This window comes from Dromaius novaehollandiae, chromosome 8 (genome assembly GCF_036370855.1).
Source record: "Dromaius novaehollandiae isolate bDroNov1 chromosome 8, bDroNov1.hap1, whole genome shotgun sequence".
NCBI lineage: Eukaryota > Metazoa > Chordata > Aves > Casuariiformes > Dromaiidae > Dromaius > Dromaius novaehollandiae.
This window is the reverse complement of record NC_088105.1, coordinates 13,029,555-13,047,688: the sequence shown is the minus strand read 5'-3', so window position 1 is coordinate 13,047,688 and position 18,134 is coordinate 13,029,555. Positions and strand designations below refer to the sequence as shown.

Here is an 18,134-nt window from a genome sequence, read left to right as displayed (position 1 = left end):
TGTATGGTGAAGGCCTAAGAAATCAAAATTCACTTGTCTTGAGTATAATATGAATATTCAAAAGGTCAGATCACTCCCCATGCCCAAACCAAACTAACTGGTCTAAATTTCCTTGCTACAGCTAATAAACTTGGATGCCTTAATATCTGCCAAGCTTTAAGACAGATGATCAGGACTTCTGAGAAGTAGAACATTGACTTCCCAAACTTGACATCCAAAAAAAGGCCACTTTTTGCAAACTTTATGGCTTTGTAAACCTGAATGCCTACATGCACTGCTATTAACCCCAAGAATGCTGTATTTTATACTCTATGGGCACCAATATTGGATTTAACGAAGTTTTAGCACAATATAGCTAGAAAATGTCCATGTTTGAACTACTGCATTTATAGGTTATGCTTACTGGAGACAAAGCACCTGCATGGACACTGACGAAGTTCTGTGAGTGTCTGATAACTTGGCCTTAGATCACCTTGGCTTACAGAATACAAGTGAAGTAGTGTAGTAACACTGTAGGGTTCTTTGACATTAACCTGTGATCCTATTCTCATACACCCACAATAAAACACATTGTATAGAGCTAACAGAGTAACACTAGAGACTAGACGGATGGAATGATACCTTCTTTACCAGACAGCTGAAAGGACTGTGATCTGACCAGTGGAAGAGAAGTTCTTCTTTTCAAATTCATATCATCATAGGAGGAAAAACATCTATGGAACAAAATGCACAAAGCTTTAACACATTTTCCTTAATACTTCTTAATGGAAAAATGTATGTGATAAAGTCCTAAGAAGCAGAAGGAGAGCTAACAGAATCAGTCATTCACCAAGGTGCCCAAGAAAGCCTGGAAAAGAGACAATATAATCCTAGCAAAAAGCTATCAAGGCATGTTACATTTAGTACTCCCAAAATGCTACCATTACTTTGTGAAAGGTAAGCATTACTACAGAGCAGTAACTGATTTTGGCTATCAGTCCATGTTTGAGCTTGCAGAAAAACGACCCTCAGAACTAAAGCAGGTATGCCAGTCCCACCGGATTTAGGAACCATCAATAAAGGCTGCAAGAACAATCAAGTTTCAAATACAAATACATTACCTTTTGGGGCTAGGATAATGATTACTTTTGGGAATTTTCGAGAGGTAATCTTCACAGAATTGAGACGTGCTTCTGCAGCGTTGCACACACAGCACCAAGCCCAGGATGACACAGAGAACCAGAGAAATCACAAGGTAGGTTTGTCTATCAGAAACCTGAAAGAATTTCATACATTTATTAAAGACTAAAAAATAGTATTACTCTTGTTTTAAAGTTAAATTTTTGAAAGAACATAACTGAGATGTTTTCAAGCCAACTTCCTTGAATCTTACTCAACACTGATGTTTGAACATTCTTCGGAGGTTGGATTTAATACATTGGTTATATAGCATTCGAGGACTAAAGTCTGAAAACCACTAACAAGTGACACAGGACAAGATTCCACTGACTGAGGTACTACCATAACTTACAGAGATGCCTCACATTGTGAAGAGCATACAAGCTTATCCAGAATTGATATGCTTTTCGTAAGAAAACATACCAAGAAAGTAACTTCTCTGCTTTACAGTTGACATGGCTGTAATACCAACCCACTTATATATAATGCTCTTCATCATTTGATATTAATGTGATTATTCCATAAAGCACTGCATCTTCACTTGATTCAATGAGTTTCACTGTTTTGACCACCCACCCATTCCACATCCTAGCAGAAGGATTTTCCTAGAAGTATGTTCATTTCAGAAGACTAACCCATGAAGTTTACTAGAAATCCAGGAGTATTTGCAAATTGTTTTAAAAATGAATTTCACAACCAGCATCTTAGAAAAAAATCTATTTAAATACACTAAAAGATCTTAGAAGCCACATGCAGAGACCAAAAAAACCCAAATACCACAAGGCACGCACCCCAGGAACACCCTTTTGTAATGGGCAGATTAATAGAACAGATAATGCTACAGATTAATAGAATCAGATGACCAGAGCTGAGTTCAGGGGAAGCAAGGTATCCATATCAGAGATATTCATCTAACATGCCCTGATGTATCACTACTGTCAAATCCTAGACAAAGCCACAACAATCATTACAACAGGAGCTTAGCCAGCCAGGCATCAATGAGGGAGTCCCATAAGGTGTTAGAAAAAAACTTAAGAGATGTCTTTAGCACAAAAGAGTCATGTTTAGAGTTTGAGTCGTATGAGGAAAGGCTGAGAGAGCTGGGACTCTTCAGCCTGCAGAAGACTAAGGGGGGGGGGATCCAATCAATGTGTATAAGTATCTGAATGGAGTGCGTAGAGAGAATGGGGCCAGATTGTTTTCAGTGGTGCCCAAGGATAGGACAAGAGGCAACAGGCAGAAACTGAAACACAGGAAATTCGGTCTGAACTTGAGAAAAAGAATTCTTCAGTGTGAGGGTGACTGAGCACTGGAGCAGGTTACCCAGAGAGGTTGTGGAATCTCCCTCATTGGAGGGATTCAAAAGCAGTCTGGACACAAACCTGGGCATGCTCTAGGTGACCCTACTTGAGCAGGGGCTTTGGACTAGATGATCTCCAGAGGTCCCTTCCAACCTTGAAATCAAGGAGGGGGAATGTAAACATTTCAGGATGTGTTCCTAATATTGTTGCCAAGACTCCTTTAAAGATCAAGATAACTAGAAGAGAAAGGTGTCTTAGCAGCAGCAGCCTGTCACTCAGTCATGTCAAGAATGTAATCCACCGCTCACCTATTATTATTACAGCCCAGTTAGAGTTAACTATACTCTCACACACTAAACTTCCTACAGCAAGAGTCTGAGCAGACGATGTAAGTGTTAGACACTGTACAGCAATCGTATTCTACCTAAGGTGTGTAACAGATAAAAACAAAGATAACTGGATACAACACATCAAGTGCCAGAAAAATTCTTGAAGCAAGAAATTTACCATTTCCCCCTTCACATTTTAAACACTCTATACATATAACAAATTCCATTATTGCCATTTTAAAGTCAGTGCTTAGTCTTTAATTTCTTCTTGCTTCCGTTTAATTAAGAATCATTTCACAGTACAATACTATCAACTTCAATGCAGTAAGGAAAGGCTAAAATATTACATTATCCTGATTAAATTATTATCTTTTATCATTACAAAAGACTACAATAATTGGGCTAGCAAGACTGTAGTAGAAGCTATTAGCAATCTTGCTGAGAACAAGACAACTCAAGTCACTTAGCTTTTTCTCCCTCCCTTGGACAGCTACCAAAATAGGCTGAAAGCGACATTATAGACATCTTCCCAAACATTAAGTTTCATTTTAAAACTCCTGGCTTCTTTGAATTAAGATATATTTACGCATCTGTTTCCTCTGCTTGAGTTCTCATGCCATATTACAGAATTATAATTACCTCACGTTTCAATTCCGCCACAGTTGTTGACAGATTGGAAACTAGCTGCGTCATGTTGGTCAGCTGAGCTTGCAACAGCTGGATTGCATCTGTTTGCCGCTGATCCTGTATTAAAACAATCATAACCATGCTATTTAGTTTTCAGGATTCCAATATCATCTACTCCTACATGTACCAAGTTAGCATGGTCTGACAGTCAGATAATGATGTAGCCACACGACCTATTTACAGTTCAATTACTGCCCAAGCAGTATCTTAATTCAGCACTCTTCAACACAGTTTTTGTACAACAGCATTTGAAACTGTTTAATCAGCATCGTGCATAAAGATTAAACTATACTACTAAAAACCTCAACAGTTCCACTTCATTGAACAATCTTTTCGTAACATTGTACCAAAAGTGTATTTCATTACAGTAGCTTCTACTATCTTCTCTACAGGCAGAATAAGTAGCCAACTCTATGCAACTAGCCAACTCCATGCAACTATTATCAGGAACTTTTGAGTATGGTCATGTTACGAAGTACTTATGCAGATGGTCTGGCAGAGTTAAAATCTAAAGGCTGAAGCACAGCTTCTGTTTGGGGGTTAGGGGCCAACTGCTTATTGACAGGAGCCCAGACCAGCTAGGATTGAGCCTTCTGTAGCAATAGTCTCCTGGAGAGAGCCGGTACAGTTACAGCAACACTAGCAGATGGGAAACCATAACTTATGCAATGGGCAATGAATATTCTAGGACCTGGCCCTGGATCCATAACATCCTATGAAAAATTGATAACAGTAAAGGGACTATCTGGGAGGCTAATTAAGAGGATCACCTCAGACTGACCACTATTTAGTTGTGTTCAAAACAAGCAGACAATAGAATGCATGTGATTTCAGGGAAGTTCCCATTTTCTTTACTTTGAAGAAATAAACTACATGCCTGGGACTGTACTTCAGAAACTTCCAGAGAGTGTGCCACATGCACAATGGTTTTAGTAATTATTCAACACTGCAGCTGTTTGGCAGGTACTCTGAGAAGCAAGGTCCTGCTAGGAGAGCAGTGCTGGGGCAAAGAACACCACCCTCCTACAGCTCCCACATCCTTAAGTCATATCTTAAAAAACAAAAGCTTTGATCACATGAACTACACTTCCAACTGCAAATCTGGCATAAGCCATTACTGTATTGCTCTCCCTTGCTAGATATTAGGTCTCTTCAGTCATACGAGTCAGGTCCTCATCCAGTTGTACTTTAAATCAGAGTTGCAAAACAAATGAAGTTAAAAAATGGTTATGAATGCAGTTACAATCATGAGAGAAGGGTTAGAAATGACTTAGAAAATTTTTCCATTGACAAAGATACTTAGAGTTTTAGCCATTACCAGCTGATAACTGAATTTTTCTCCAAATGTAAACTCAGGAGACTTAGCTGGAGGTCTCTAAAACCGACTGGGAACACGCCTGCAAAATTTTGTTATGGAGAAACAAGTTGGGAAACATGGAATGGAGTTGCTTTAAAAAGGCAGACACACAGCTAATAAAAACTAATTGAAAAGGAATTTTTGCACTTCTACTCTTTCTTAAAAGCAATTTATCTTAAAGTAATCCTTCCTGAGCAGCAAAACACTTTAGTAGTCAAACAAGCCATACCTGCTCTTCTGCTATTCTTGAGGTGTTCTGAAGCTTTATTATAGTTTTATTGAACGCCTTCTGCATTTCTTCCATTTGCTTTCGATACCTAAAACATGAACCGTGTAAAAGTCAGAAATGCTAGATTCATCATAAAACTACACAGCACTAGATTTGTCACCAGAAAATACCACTATGTAAGGAGAAAGCTTCTCTTTGCCCAAAGCAGCTTTAAACTTCAAGTGGTATTCCTTTTCAAGCTTCATACATAAAACAGGGACAAGCCCGTGCCCAGTTTTTGTGTGTCATTCCTCCTCCCCCACAGTCCAAGAAAGTCTGTTTCAATACTTAAGAGCTGAGCTCTAATATACTGGAATTCACTATGGAGAGAATTCACTGCAAACCCTTTGACTGTCAAGAAAGACAGCTCAAAAGTTAATATAACTAAAAGCCTTTCCTTGAAACCAGTTCTGAAACTGGTACATGTCTCAGTTCTCCTACGGTTAGTAAGTATAACAGGCAAGCATTAATAAACATACATCTCTCACATCACCCCCCTTCATGATCCCAAGAGCAGTATTACAGATGACAAAATAGTTAAGTGGAAACAATGAGCTTAGTTTTGTAGAGAAGACATTATAGATCTGTGTCATTCAACTTAACAGCAACAGGATGTGACCTTCTGTTGAAAGGATTATGGGCAGGATTAGTGCTTGCATCCTGACAACATCCCCCCCCACCATCACCACACACAAACCAAAACAAAAACCCCACCACACACAGAACAAACCCACAGCAGTGTTCCTCAACAGAAAAATAAATTTGATGGTAGCTGGGAACACAGGAAGGAAACTCTTGTCACCTGCAGGCATCTTGGTCTTTGGCAGCTTCTCAGGAATACTTACTTCTCCATTTTCCATAAAGCTCTGTGCTGTGACTAAAGTTACATTCAGCTTTCACTGTATCACCTTTCATATGCACACATTTGAGTAGTTGGCTATATCACATTTACATATGGTAGACTTTTCCTAGTCTTCCTCAGACTTACCTCTGACTAAGTTCTTCTAAATAACGACTGCTGAGAGACATGTTTACTTCCAAGGCTTTAATGCGATTATTAAGTCGCATAAAGACAGACTCCTTTTGATTAGACCCATGCACAAGATTTCCATTAGCATAACTTAGATCTGTTGAATTCTGCAGTTCAGCATAGAAGTCTGTAGCTGTTCTCTGTTGTCCCCCAGAAACTGGAATCGCCATGAAAGCATCTTCAGTTGCCTGATCCTCCTCCTTTATATCAGCAGATACAGAAGACTCAACAGTAGACAAGACAGGCTTCTGCACTTCTGGAGTGCTTTCTTTTCCTTCCCCAGCATCACTGGCTAACATGCCCATTGTATATTCAGGCTGCAGAACAGTCTCTGTAGGCTTTGAAAATGTTGGAATAGCAACAGTCTCTCTTGTGCTCATCTCCTTTATTTCACTGACAACATTAGTCTCAGAACCTAAAGGTTTTTTTTCTGTGATGATAGAGCTCACAGCTTTTTCTGTTTCTGCACTAATCTCAGCTATATCCGCCTGAGGAGTCACACTTGGTGCGATCTGGCCTCCTCCTCCTTTTGCAGGTTCCAGTGATATTTCTGTTGTTGGCAATGGCTTAACTTCAGAAGTAACTTCCAAGAGGAGAGACTGAGAGACAGTCTGAGGATGGCTTGGTTCCAGTTCAATAGTATCTGTGGTCTCATTCATCTCCTCATAGACCACACTGCTAAAGTCACTTACAACAGTAGATCCAGATGGCCTCTCAGTAATTTTGCCATCCAGTTCCTCAGGCAGAGGCTCCTCTACTGAAGTATGTATAGACTCTGTCAGAACAGCCTGTGGCTGATGAACGGCAACAGAGTCATCTTGTTCTTGCTTACCTTCAGTTTTACTATGTTGCCGATGGAGGGCTATTATAACTGAACACCATTTATATAGATACTCTGAAAAGGTAGAAATACAACATATTGTTGCCATGTCATAGCAATATATTTGTGTTTCAAGTTCAAACCATGCTGATGCTTCTTCATCTTGATCATCACTGGGTAGCAAGGTCACTGTTGACTGGCTTGCATCTTCTTCATACTCTTGCACTAGCTGAACAATAGGACTTTCTTTTGTCAAATCGACAGTTAATTGCTCTTTATCTATTTGTGGAATATCTGTAGTAACAAGTCTATAGAGAAAGAATTAAAGACAGGATGTTACTTCAACAGTTTTACATGCCTGGAAGTCTGCAAAAGTAGGATATTTTAGACAACTAGTAAAGCTTATACCAGTGACCAAATGCCAGTTCGTACATACTGGAAATTCTATAAGTTATTTTTGCCAGTATATTTCAGTCCTGATTTGCCATCCAGTTACTCCAGCCATGACTTCTGAAACAGCAAGCCTTCTGAATCAGATATTCTTCTTTCCTCCATCCCCCAGAAAAAAGTTCAAATATCACTAAGCTCTTACATAAAAAGCAAGCATCTTATTCTTCCAATTTAATCTTCAAATCTGAACACAGGAACTACAATTTTCCAACTGACTTTCCTCGGTCTTTTAATAATCAGAACTAAGAAACCATCAAAACACTAGACACAGCCCAAGTCAAATCTTGACACCTAATAACTACAGATTTGGCTCTAAACAGCCAAATCAACTCTTAAAAAAAATTGTAATCAACTGAAAAAAGCAAAGAATTTTCCAGATACGACTCTTTCTTCCACCTAAATCCGTAACTCTGCATACACACACATTTTCATCAAGTAAAACTTAGCAAAAAAAATACATGCTAAACCAGAATTTTTGTCAATGTAATTTAATTGGAATTTCAGCAACACAGCTTATATTCCTAGTCAGTTTCCCTTGGAGGGGACAACCTGCAAAACCCAGAAGAACAGTAGCTCAGTCTCCACCCAACAAAAATCTGAAATAGCAAACAAGAGCAAAACACTCCTACTACAACTTCTAAACAAAATACAAGCAATTGAGAATGTTAGTGTTGCATTTTGCTATTTAAGTGCTAAAACATACCATAATGAGAAGAGCTATAAAAAAAAAAACATTCTACTACCAAAAATTCCAGACTGGTATAGTGAGTCTCTGCTAGGATTACATTTAAACACACACCAATCACTTACTCTGGTGAAGGAACAGGAGTTGGTTCAGGCAGTCTTGGTGCAAATGTTGAAGTTGCAGGGTTGACAGTGACATTTTCAGACGTACTTTTGTTTCCTGCTATAGAATATAAAATGGAATAATTTGGACATAAGCATTCAGGAAGCACTGACCAAACATGTAGCTAAAATTCAAGTTTCCTTTCACATTTGTGTCGTTTCCCCCTTGCCCTCACCCATTTTTGTTAAAAAATTAACTGTACTACCAAAGTAACAACTGCAGGTCTCATTAAAGTTCCAGTTATCTGAATGAAAGTGCTAGGGATGGTTTATGTATAACATATCTTGGACACAGGGTAAAGACATCATCAGAATATAGCTGAAGAAATTTTTTTTTTTTTTTTACACCTATTCCCTTCTCAGCAAATTCAACATTTTCACTTCCTGTTCTGCAGGCAATAGGATAAGAATTCTATGGCACTAATCAAACATTTATTTCATGAAAGAGTAAAGGAAAAACATTTCAACTTGCATCATCGAACACTTCACAGAAAATGAAAGCATGCAAATAAAGTAACAAAAAGAAACAGGACTTTCTAGAAAGCTTTTCATTTAAGAAAAAATACCTTCAGCATCAGAAGTCTCTTCAGTTTTGGCTCCAAGAATATTAGCAGCAATATTCACCATATTTAGAATAGCATCTGAAATAGAAGACAACTAATCAAAGAGGACATCCTCAGGAGAGATCTCAGGAGATCTCAGGAATTAGCACCACCAATCTGCTATTATGCAACACTTCCTTTAATGTCCCTGTTCTCATTCATTTAAAGAATCCAATCATTCTATTACACTGAATGCATCTGTTTCTTTTAAAGATTTTGTGCTTATGAATAGCCTAGAAACCTGTATTTGAAAACCCCTATCTAATCTTTACCAGTCACAATCTGTTGAAGTCTTTTTTTAGTTGGCTTCCAAATAGCTAAAAGTGTACACATCCTGTTTCAAAAGTAAATATTGAAAGAGAAAACTCAGCACATAATATCCCTCCTTGCAGCAGTACTAAAGCTACTGTACTGAAGTATCACAGCTGGCTGTAGCAGCTAACCAAAGTTTCCCCAGCAACTCCAAATAGCTGCATATGCACACTTCAGTACCCATCTCTAAATCACTGCCTTAGACTGTACTGTAGATGTAGTCTGCCTACATGAGCTTCAGCAATTGCTATACAAAGGAGATGTCTGCTCTTCCCATACAAAACCCTCACAGAAAAAGTTTGCAACAATTTCCACGGTGTATCAACACTGGGACAAGCCTGTATCATTCAGCTAAACTTTCTAACACCAAGACAAGAAGCAATGGGAAGTACTCACTGATCACTAAACCACAGAAGCCAAGCAATAAGTAAGAAATAGAAGAATATTTAGGCACCGAACTATCTAGCAATCAAAGTGAACCACCAAGACAGGGTCCCAAGACAAGCTTCCAGCTTGAACTTGAGGAACTGTGACAAAGACTCATTGGATCATTTGTCATAAGAGCACCCAAGAAATGAGTGACAACTTCGCTAAATGAGACTCAATTCTGTCCCTGAACACAGGATGCGCACAGCAGGAAAGACACAGGAGTACAGAGATTCAAAAAAATTAAGCTGAACTGGCTCTTCACCATTGTTTCATACCTCCTTAATCCCGAACCTTACTTTCTACTCCAATGTTGCTGCAATGTTACAATTCTTCAACTCTTAAAAAACTTAGAAAAATCTAGACTTTACAATCAGTTCCATGAACGCAACCTAGATCAATCAAGGCAAATACAAGAAAACCACAACAAATATCCACATATTTGGATTAGACTTTTTAAGGACCCATAAAGTAAAACAATTATTTTCCTTTAAAAATTTCAGAAGTAAAGGCAGAAATTACCTGCTATATATATGTAGATACAACAGATACAGCTAACTCTGGCCTGGATGATACTGAAAACAATCAAACATCAATGTCAGGCCTATTTAGAAATAAGGTGAGGAACGGGGAAAGAGCACCTTACTGCAAACATGTATAAGTAACCCAACTTTGCCCATTCCTCTGCCACCTGTCAACACATACACACACTTACCATACATCAAGTGGGTAAGTTACAGAATAACACATTTTAGTAGCATTGACAAAATTCTTGGATTCTAGAAAGCTCAGTTAAGAAACTTGATGCTGTCTTTCCTCCAAAATGCTTCAAAAACTACATTCCTAAATTGCGTTATTAAGGCAGGCTTTTATTCTTTGACTCACCATCCCTTTGAGAAGTAATAATAACCAGATGTTAAACTTGAAGTATTAATTGGTTGATGGACAAGCAGGAAAAGAGGGGGGGATTACAAGTTGGTAAAGAAGCTTGCCAGTCTATAAGAATTGGCAGAGGGAAACACAGGTCACTATAACAGCAGACTACAAAACATTTCTTAGAAAATAAAAATGTCTGAGAAGTACACTATCTCCTCTTCAGAGGTCTGTCTCCCTCACTGCGTATCAATCACCACCTAAGGCAGAAGGCTCAAAATGGAAATCTTTGTCTCATTTGTCCAAGCACATATTAAAAAACAAACTCAGTATTCAAAAAAACCCCATAGATTACTCTGCTAGATATGAAAGATCCACTAACAAATAAAGTCCAATAACAAGATCCATTAGGCAGAATTAAGTGATCATTACTGCAATGCTTCGGTGCTCAGCTGTGCTTCTAAAGCACTGATAACAACAGGTGTCAAGTCTTTTCATCCCATTTTCACTAGTTTGTAGCAAACCTTATGCTCTAAAGAAAAGCCACTGCATTTTTCAGACAGCGAATAAACTCGCCATATCACATCTGCGGACAGAATATGTGAATACACTTCACAACAACTTGAAGATAGAAACTTTGAAAGCCACAGATGAAAGCTGACACAGTGCTTTCTCTCATCTGTGAAAGGCTAACATTTAGAAATAAACTGCCTTTTGCCACTGCCTACTGCCCCTTCAAAGACTGTATCAAGTTGTGCAATATCCCTAGCCATAACCTTTTTGTTCTTAAGCAACAGCCATGCACTAGGAACGGGTAGCAAAAACACCCCTGCAGCTTTGATACATTATGGGATGAAAGGAAAGCCTGAGCACTTAACTTGTAATCTTTAGTCTGAACAATCATAATTTCTCAGTGCAAATGTAGAGCGAGTTTCACTAACTTGGACAGAAGGAAGAGTGGTAATAGGGAAGAATTCTTTAGAACAAGTTGTGTGGCAGATGATATTCTAAATAATTCAGAAGTTAAGAATACCATTAAAACTAAGTATTATCCTCAAGCATCCTTAGCCAAACAAAATCCACACCTGGCATTTTTCCAATGGGAAAAGTAACAAGAGACAGTCTGAAGAACCATTAGCACGCTCGAAAATAGTATAGCTCTTAGGATGCATAGAGAAGCTACAATATTTACAAAAAGCCTTCTCAGAAGCAAAGTGCTTCTCCATCCCTTCCCTTCAAGCTGTAGGAAGTAAAGCTTTATATTGCCTCTTAGAAATAAGGTAGCTTAAGAAGAAACGCATGGATTTCCAAGTTCTGAATAATTAGGGTTCTACTGCGCTACATTACTACTAGTTACTTACAGCCCTATGTAAAAATAAATCGTAAGTGCTTGAGATTCTATAGCATTAAGTACAAAAATCAAAGTTTCCAAAAATAAAGCGAGACCCTTAGACCTGGCAAGTTCTACTTTTAGAAGACTTACTTTAAGAATGATACCCTAACTTCAAGTTGTTAGTATTTATTCCTATGAAATTAAACGGAAATCTCAGTAAGTTATTTCAGCAGAAAACCTGAAAGTTAACTGCTGCATGACAAGATGTCATTCCACTTAAGTGGCTCACTTTATTTTAGCACAGTATCAAGATTCCTAATAAATCATACTCACTTGTAGCAGAACCAAGGAGATTTTTTGAAGATTTTTCTTCCCCTGTATTGTAATCCAATAGATAATCTATTTAAAGAAAAACACTTATGATGATCAAAATTAGATGCATCATAAACAATGAAAACAAACCTCAAAGTTTAACATGTTATTCAGTTATGTCAGTTTGACAGTGTAAAAATAAGACTACAGAAACAGAGTTAAAGGTCAGAGATGACAAACTGAACTATCAAGCTCCAGACAAGGAGAAATCAGAAGAGATTCAGGTTCAAGTTTGTTTCCCCCAGATTCAAGACACAGATGCAGTAAACAGCTCACAAGGCTTAATACAGGATTTTTTACCCGCTCCACTACAAACAAAAGGCACGAGCTACTTGGATTATTTTAGCTATCCTTTGTTACCATAAGCACATGAAGATGTTTTTGCCTAGACAGCCAACTGAAATCAAGACTTAATACTAGCATTTTAAAATAACCTTCCAAATAGTTATAACATAGATAACATTAGTTTAAAACTTAAAAGAACGTGTGGATAAGCCCTGAAATACTGTCAGCAGTCAAATCATTTAGCATATGCAGGAAAGAACCAGTCAGACTTGCATAAAATGTCTGAATGGTTAAAACACAGAAATTATTCGCTTACCATAGTCTTCATCGAAGAGTTCTTGTCGTTCTGATTGATACTGAGAATCAGCTATTTCTTCATACTCTTCTACCATGCTAGTACCAAATACCCTACAAACAAAGTTTTTAAAAGTCAAAAACTGAACACTAGTCTATTAGCCATTTAATTACTTGACATAACTAGCAGATGAGCAACAGATAATTAGATGGACAATATTTGCCTTCTGTTAACCTAGACCAAGCAGCTCACATTTTATGCACATATGCTGATAGATCCTTTTCTCAAACTTCTATCCAGAAAGTCTGTTGCACGTTGTCAAGTGCTGCTCCGAAACAAGACCCTGTTTTTCATTTTAATACTTCCAAGCAGACTTTTCTTCCTTTTTAACCTGAACTCATGTCTGGATCTCCGTTTCTCAAGCTCCCTGTGAGCTCTTACAGTTTCTCTTCAGCTTCACTTTAGACAAAACGTTTAAGAAAATCCTCCTGACTACCTGACCACGCATACTATTTTCTCTTCGACCTGCTCTGTTGGAATCGAATCATTTAAACAAAGCAATATGGTTTGACTTACAATGCTAGACTACTCATGTTCAAATCTTGCCAGAGCTTTGATAGCAGAATTGAAATTGGATTTTAGGAACAGCAGAAAGGCCAATCAATCTGTGAATGTTGTTCTGATTTAGACACTCCAAATATTACTGACAATATGTACCTGGGGTGTCATGCAACACAGAGGTTTGCCAAGAGCACTCAACACCTGCTCCTTTTAGTGCATCAGATGTTCCTTCTTTTGCTTGGTCAGCCTCAAGATGTTAGTATTCTCCTGTGAGGCTGCCAGTGTTCCTGCAACTCTACTCCCACTCCTCCCTCTTCTCCCCCCAACAAATAGAAACTACTCCTTAAATATTGGGGAAAAAAAAATCAAATCAAGACTCAAAGCTTTTTTAAACACATGAAGTGTGTTGTGCAACAAGTAATTTATGCACCTACTTCAACTCATAGCATTTCCAACTAACGTAGATACCGAAAACTGGAATTTGTTTCCTAGTTATTAGAATACACTAATCCTCGCTGCAAGGAGGTAGAAATATAAAGCAAAACACTTCAGTGATTACCTTATAAGACTTAAAGGACAAAAATGTTCTGATCCAAAGTGTGATATCAACTCCACCTAAAGAATAAAAGGTACTTAAAATAAAAGATCAAAGACCCACAGAGTTAAGAGTCCATTTAACATGTGCATCCATTCTTGGATTTGCAAGTTATGTTTACTTAAGGGATTTGTAGAATGCCCAAACAGAAAAGATCTCTGAAAGCTTTATTCTTGCCATGCATTAACGTGCTGAGCCGCAACAGAGAACACCAAGCCCTAAGCATTCAGCATTCCAAAAGAAGAGGTTTCTAACCTTTATGTACTTGATGAACATCTGAAGCGAGAGAAAGGAAAAGAAAAAAAATAGATGTCAGTACAAAGGCTGAACACATGCCACAGGCAACTACAGAGTTTTGTTGTTGTCTTTAACTCAGTACTATAAATGCCTAAGATGACGAGTTATGAAGGATAAAGTTGCAATACTACTTCATCTGCCTTAGGTAACCAAGGTTTCATTTAGTCCTCATAACTTGCAGACAGAAGGTAACATGCAATACATGTTTTATTAATGAATTGTCAAGTTATTCAATCTTTCTAGGCAGCCTGATGCCAGACAGAGTATTGAAGCATGTTAAATGCACCAAGTGTAGTTCCCTCCCTGCCCCCTAAAAGAGCAAAGGCTAAAGTGACTCAAGAGGAAAAACCCACCAAAGCTTCATAGCAGGTATTCTGCATACTGCTACTGCTTCAAGTTCAGTTAAACATGCTCCAGGTTACAGAAACACTTCTGGAAGAAGTTGTACAGAGCATCTTACAATACATTTGGAAGTTCCATTCATCAGTGTTTTTCTAGTGAGAACTCGTCTACACATTTAAATTAAATATGCAAGTGTAGAATGCATTTATTAAACTATGTGGACACTCACAATGAAGGACTGTACTAATTTGCAAGTGAGATTAAGATAAAAATTTCCATAAAGCACCTGTACAAAAAATGTCCATTTTAAAAACAATTAAGCCACTTCAAATTCAAACTTTTGGGGGAATTATTTTGGACTGTTCTTCTATAAACTAGGCACAAGCAGAGCTTGCTTACTTTTCATGCTATAAAGTCAAAGCGCTACGATAACAATCCTTCAGAAGTTTTACCATGCTGTATTAGAGGCAGAATATTACATTCTTGAAGGAATTAAGTGCTGAAGTATCTAGCCTACTTCTGGAACTTCAGTGACAGTCAAGATTCTAGCTACTTGGAAGCATTAATTCAGCCAGAAAGCAGAACTGAAAGTAAATACATGAAATATTTATCTTTGACTTGCAGACTTGTGCAGGATTTCTGGGTATAGAAGTTAAACAGATTATTATTCACAGTCATCTCTTGACGAAAGTGCAAACCTTAATTTAGTAGTTGAAACCAAATTTTTACAAGTACCAGAGCTGCAAGATAACATATCACTGAAGAGGACTTAAAGTTTGTATTTTACTTGAATTTAAAGCTCTAGTATACTCCAATATTTTCACAAAAGCTTTTAACCCAGTCCAAGCACCACACTATTTATGGAGTTTTATTCTCTTTGACTCTGAGTAAAGCTAGTTTGCTGCAAGCTATTCCAAAGGGGAAGAGATCACAGCAAGTAAAAGACAGTAGTCTTTCCAGTCAGGCAAATCTAAATTCAGTGGCCACCACACTGAAGCACAGTTGCTTTCTACTTCAGTTCTCCCAACTGCCCATGAAATGCAGAAAGGGACTAAATCATACTTCTTTACTGGACTTCAATCTCAAATTTGAGATTGAGTTGTATGCCGCACTGATGCTTGTTTTAACACATAACTGAATACATCAGAAAAGGTGTTATGGCTCTCCCTGTACAGTAAAGATGTTGCTTTAGGCAGTAGAGCAGTATGTGGAAGGCAATTTTACCTCCAACTTTGTATACAAAGTCAGGTGCTTTTTTTTTCCCCTCTCTCCTTAAATTAACATACACATTGAAATTCATGCTTTTCCCAAAATCTGGCTTGAAAGAATGGAAAGAGAAAACCTCTGAAGTTATAACTTGAGATGTTTAGCTCCAGTAGCAGTAAGTCTAAATAATTTTCATGAGTAACAGTTATGTTTGGCAAACTGCACTTTGAGCCTATTGATGAGAACTAGAATTCAAATGCTTACCCTTTCAGATATACTTAAAACTATACAGCAGAATGCAGCACGGAAGTACCAGGAAACATGCATACGGTAATCTGGGCTCCAGGGAGTAAGAGTTCAAGTAGATTACTAGTGATTTGAACATAGGGTCATGTACTGTTCATTTAAATAAATCTGAACAGGCACATTCATGAAACTTACACATCAAAATAAATACAGAGCCACCAGATTTTATTTCTACTTGTATAGAAATTCATTCACACACATGTATGTATACAGGCATGTATAGCCAAGAGACAAAATAGGTTAATAGTTTTAACCAACTGTCCCTGAATATATGATTAATTCAAATACAGTTTATTGTATTTGACATTGTCATCATCTAGGTTGTTCTTAATTCAGATACTAAACGCACACTTTCCAACATCCTGTCAGTTACCAGACAAAGTTAACAAATTTGTGACTGTGGGACAGCAGTTCAGTACATGGCCAATCACATTAAAGCCATCTAAAAAGAACTAGTGCAACTAATGGTAAAGCATGCTCCGATACACAATTCCCTGGATGCTCTGTTATATAGGGTACAGCCCAGCAAACATCACCTTTCCCAAGCAGCATGGATGCTTTTGCAGTGGAAGATTACCTTAACATATTTTGCATACATCTGTTCATCTAGAGGAAAGCTTTGGACATTTCTTTCATCTCTGGCATGGAAAGTACCTAGTTTAATCCATTTGTTTGTTGGATACCTGGAAAACACACAGTAGAGTCAGATAACAAAATTCAAGACTCTGACTCCACTACTTATGGACATCTGCTGAAGCTTTCCAAAACACTTCTCTGAAGAATTACTTCACCCATTTTTTTTTTCTTTAGGGGCATAATAGTTGCAATATCTTTTTTAACAGTAAAAAGCAGTGCCTGATAAGGCTAGTCCCAACACAGACAAAGCTTCAACAGTGCCTGTTCATATACGTAGTTCAGTTTGAAGCCTTTAAAGAATGAAACCCTCCATTTTATTTAGTTACTGAAATTCAGCCAGCTTGACCACCGTAAAGTTCTTGGAACTGAAGAACTTGGAACTTCAAGACAAGACAAACACTTCAGAATATGAAACTGCCAATACTTCAAGCAAGGACAAAAGAGAGAGAGCGCACTAGAATTAGTCAGTGGACCAAGTGTGGAAATCTGAATCCACACACTTCAAGCACTGAAGAAAGATTGGGTTTTTTGATGCACTGTATGAACATCTCCTCTCTCTCACATGCCAGAATTATCTTCTCATTCCAGAATGTTTTGGGCATAGACACTGCCTAAAACAAAGTCTTCATTCAGTGGTTCAGCTGACCAGAAGTATTTTCCTAGTGTGCTTCTTTTGACAGAGTCTAGCATTAGAAACAGCTTAAGCCACATGAAAATGGTCTGAACAGCAAATGAGCAGGAGACAGCCCACAACCCCAGTGGCATTCTATTAACAAATGTCCATTTTATAATCTGGCATCCACTAGCTAGCTAGGGTTTCATTTCTATATCTTTCCTGCTACTTTTCAACACATTTTTCCTTTTTATTTTTAAGGTGACAAAGAAGGAAAAAATACATTAAGTACGAAAAGAGCTCAAACCATGTATTCCAGGACTTCAGCGTTGCCTTTTCTGGGAAAGAAATTGCTAGCAGCTGATAATGTACAAAGAAAATCCAAGTCATTTAACAATGCATTACATTTTGCAAAATTACAAGCATACACAGCTCATGTTTTGTGAAGTCATCTATTTAATAATTGTTCCCATTTAATTTTCATTCAGAAGGTCAGGATAATAACAAATATAAGTTACAACAACATACCTGTCACTGATGGACACCAGAAAGTCTTTAGGAGTGGAGGAGAATAATTCATGATTTGCAATGTCAAGCTGCTTTACTTGGATTGGTTCACAGAGCTCAATAACAAACCTTGAAGATGAAAAGAAAACATTTAAAAAAAAAAAGAAAGGACTTCACCCTATACAGTTATATTCCTCAGTGCTTTACTTTGTTTTACTGCATCCTTTACTGGGTATTAAAGCATACTACAAAAATCCCACACAATAAGGTGGCATCACTTCTTTTTCCCTTCAAAATCATTAGCGATATTACCAGTGTATCTAGCTT

At 37.8% G+C, this 18,134-nt stretch overlaps 1 protein-coding gene across 3 annotated transcripts in view; it reads right to left on the bottom strand.

Annotated features, from left to right (window-relative positions):
- SUCO (SUN domain containing ossification factor) overlaps positions 1-18,134 on the bottom strand; it is a 44,718-nt gene that overhangs the window by 2,793 nt on the left and 23,791 nt on the right. For 2 of the 3 annotated variants that reach the window (XM_064515705.1, XM_026123369.2), the window contains 13 exons: positions 17,829-17,936; positions 16,629-16,734; positions 14,156-14,176; positions 13,865-13,920; positions 12,766-12,857; positions 12,126-12,191; positions 8,813-8,887; positions 8,211-8,307; positions 6,089-7,258; positions 5,062-5,149; positions 3,428-3,532; positions 1,101-1,255; positions 622-713 (listed from right to left, as the gene is read on the bottom strand). In XM_064515705.1, coding sequence (XP_064371775.1) covers positions 622-713; positions 1,101-1,255; positions 3,428-3,532; positions 5,062-5,149; positions 6,089-7,258; positions 8,211-8,307; positions 8,813-8,887; positions 12,126-12,191; positions 12,766-12,857; positions 13,865-13,920; positions 14,156-14,176; positions 16,629-16,734; positions 17,829-17,936 — 2,231 coding nt within the window. The remainder of the gene's footprint in view (positions 1-621; positions 714-1,100; positions 1,256-3,427; positions 3,533-5,061; positions 5,150-6,088; positions 7,259-8,210; positions 8,308-8,812; positions 8,888-12,125; positions 12,192-12,765; positions 12,858-13,864; positions 13,921-14,155; positions 14,177-16,628; positions 16,735-17,828; positions 17,937-18,134) is intronic. The other variant, XM_026123370.2, reaches the window with a different exon arrangement.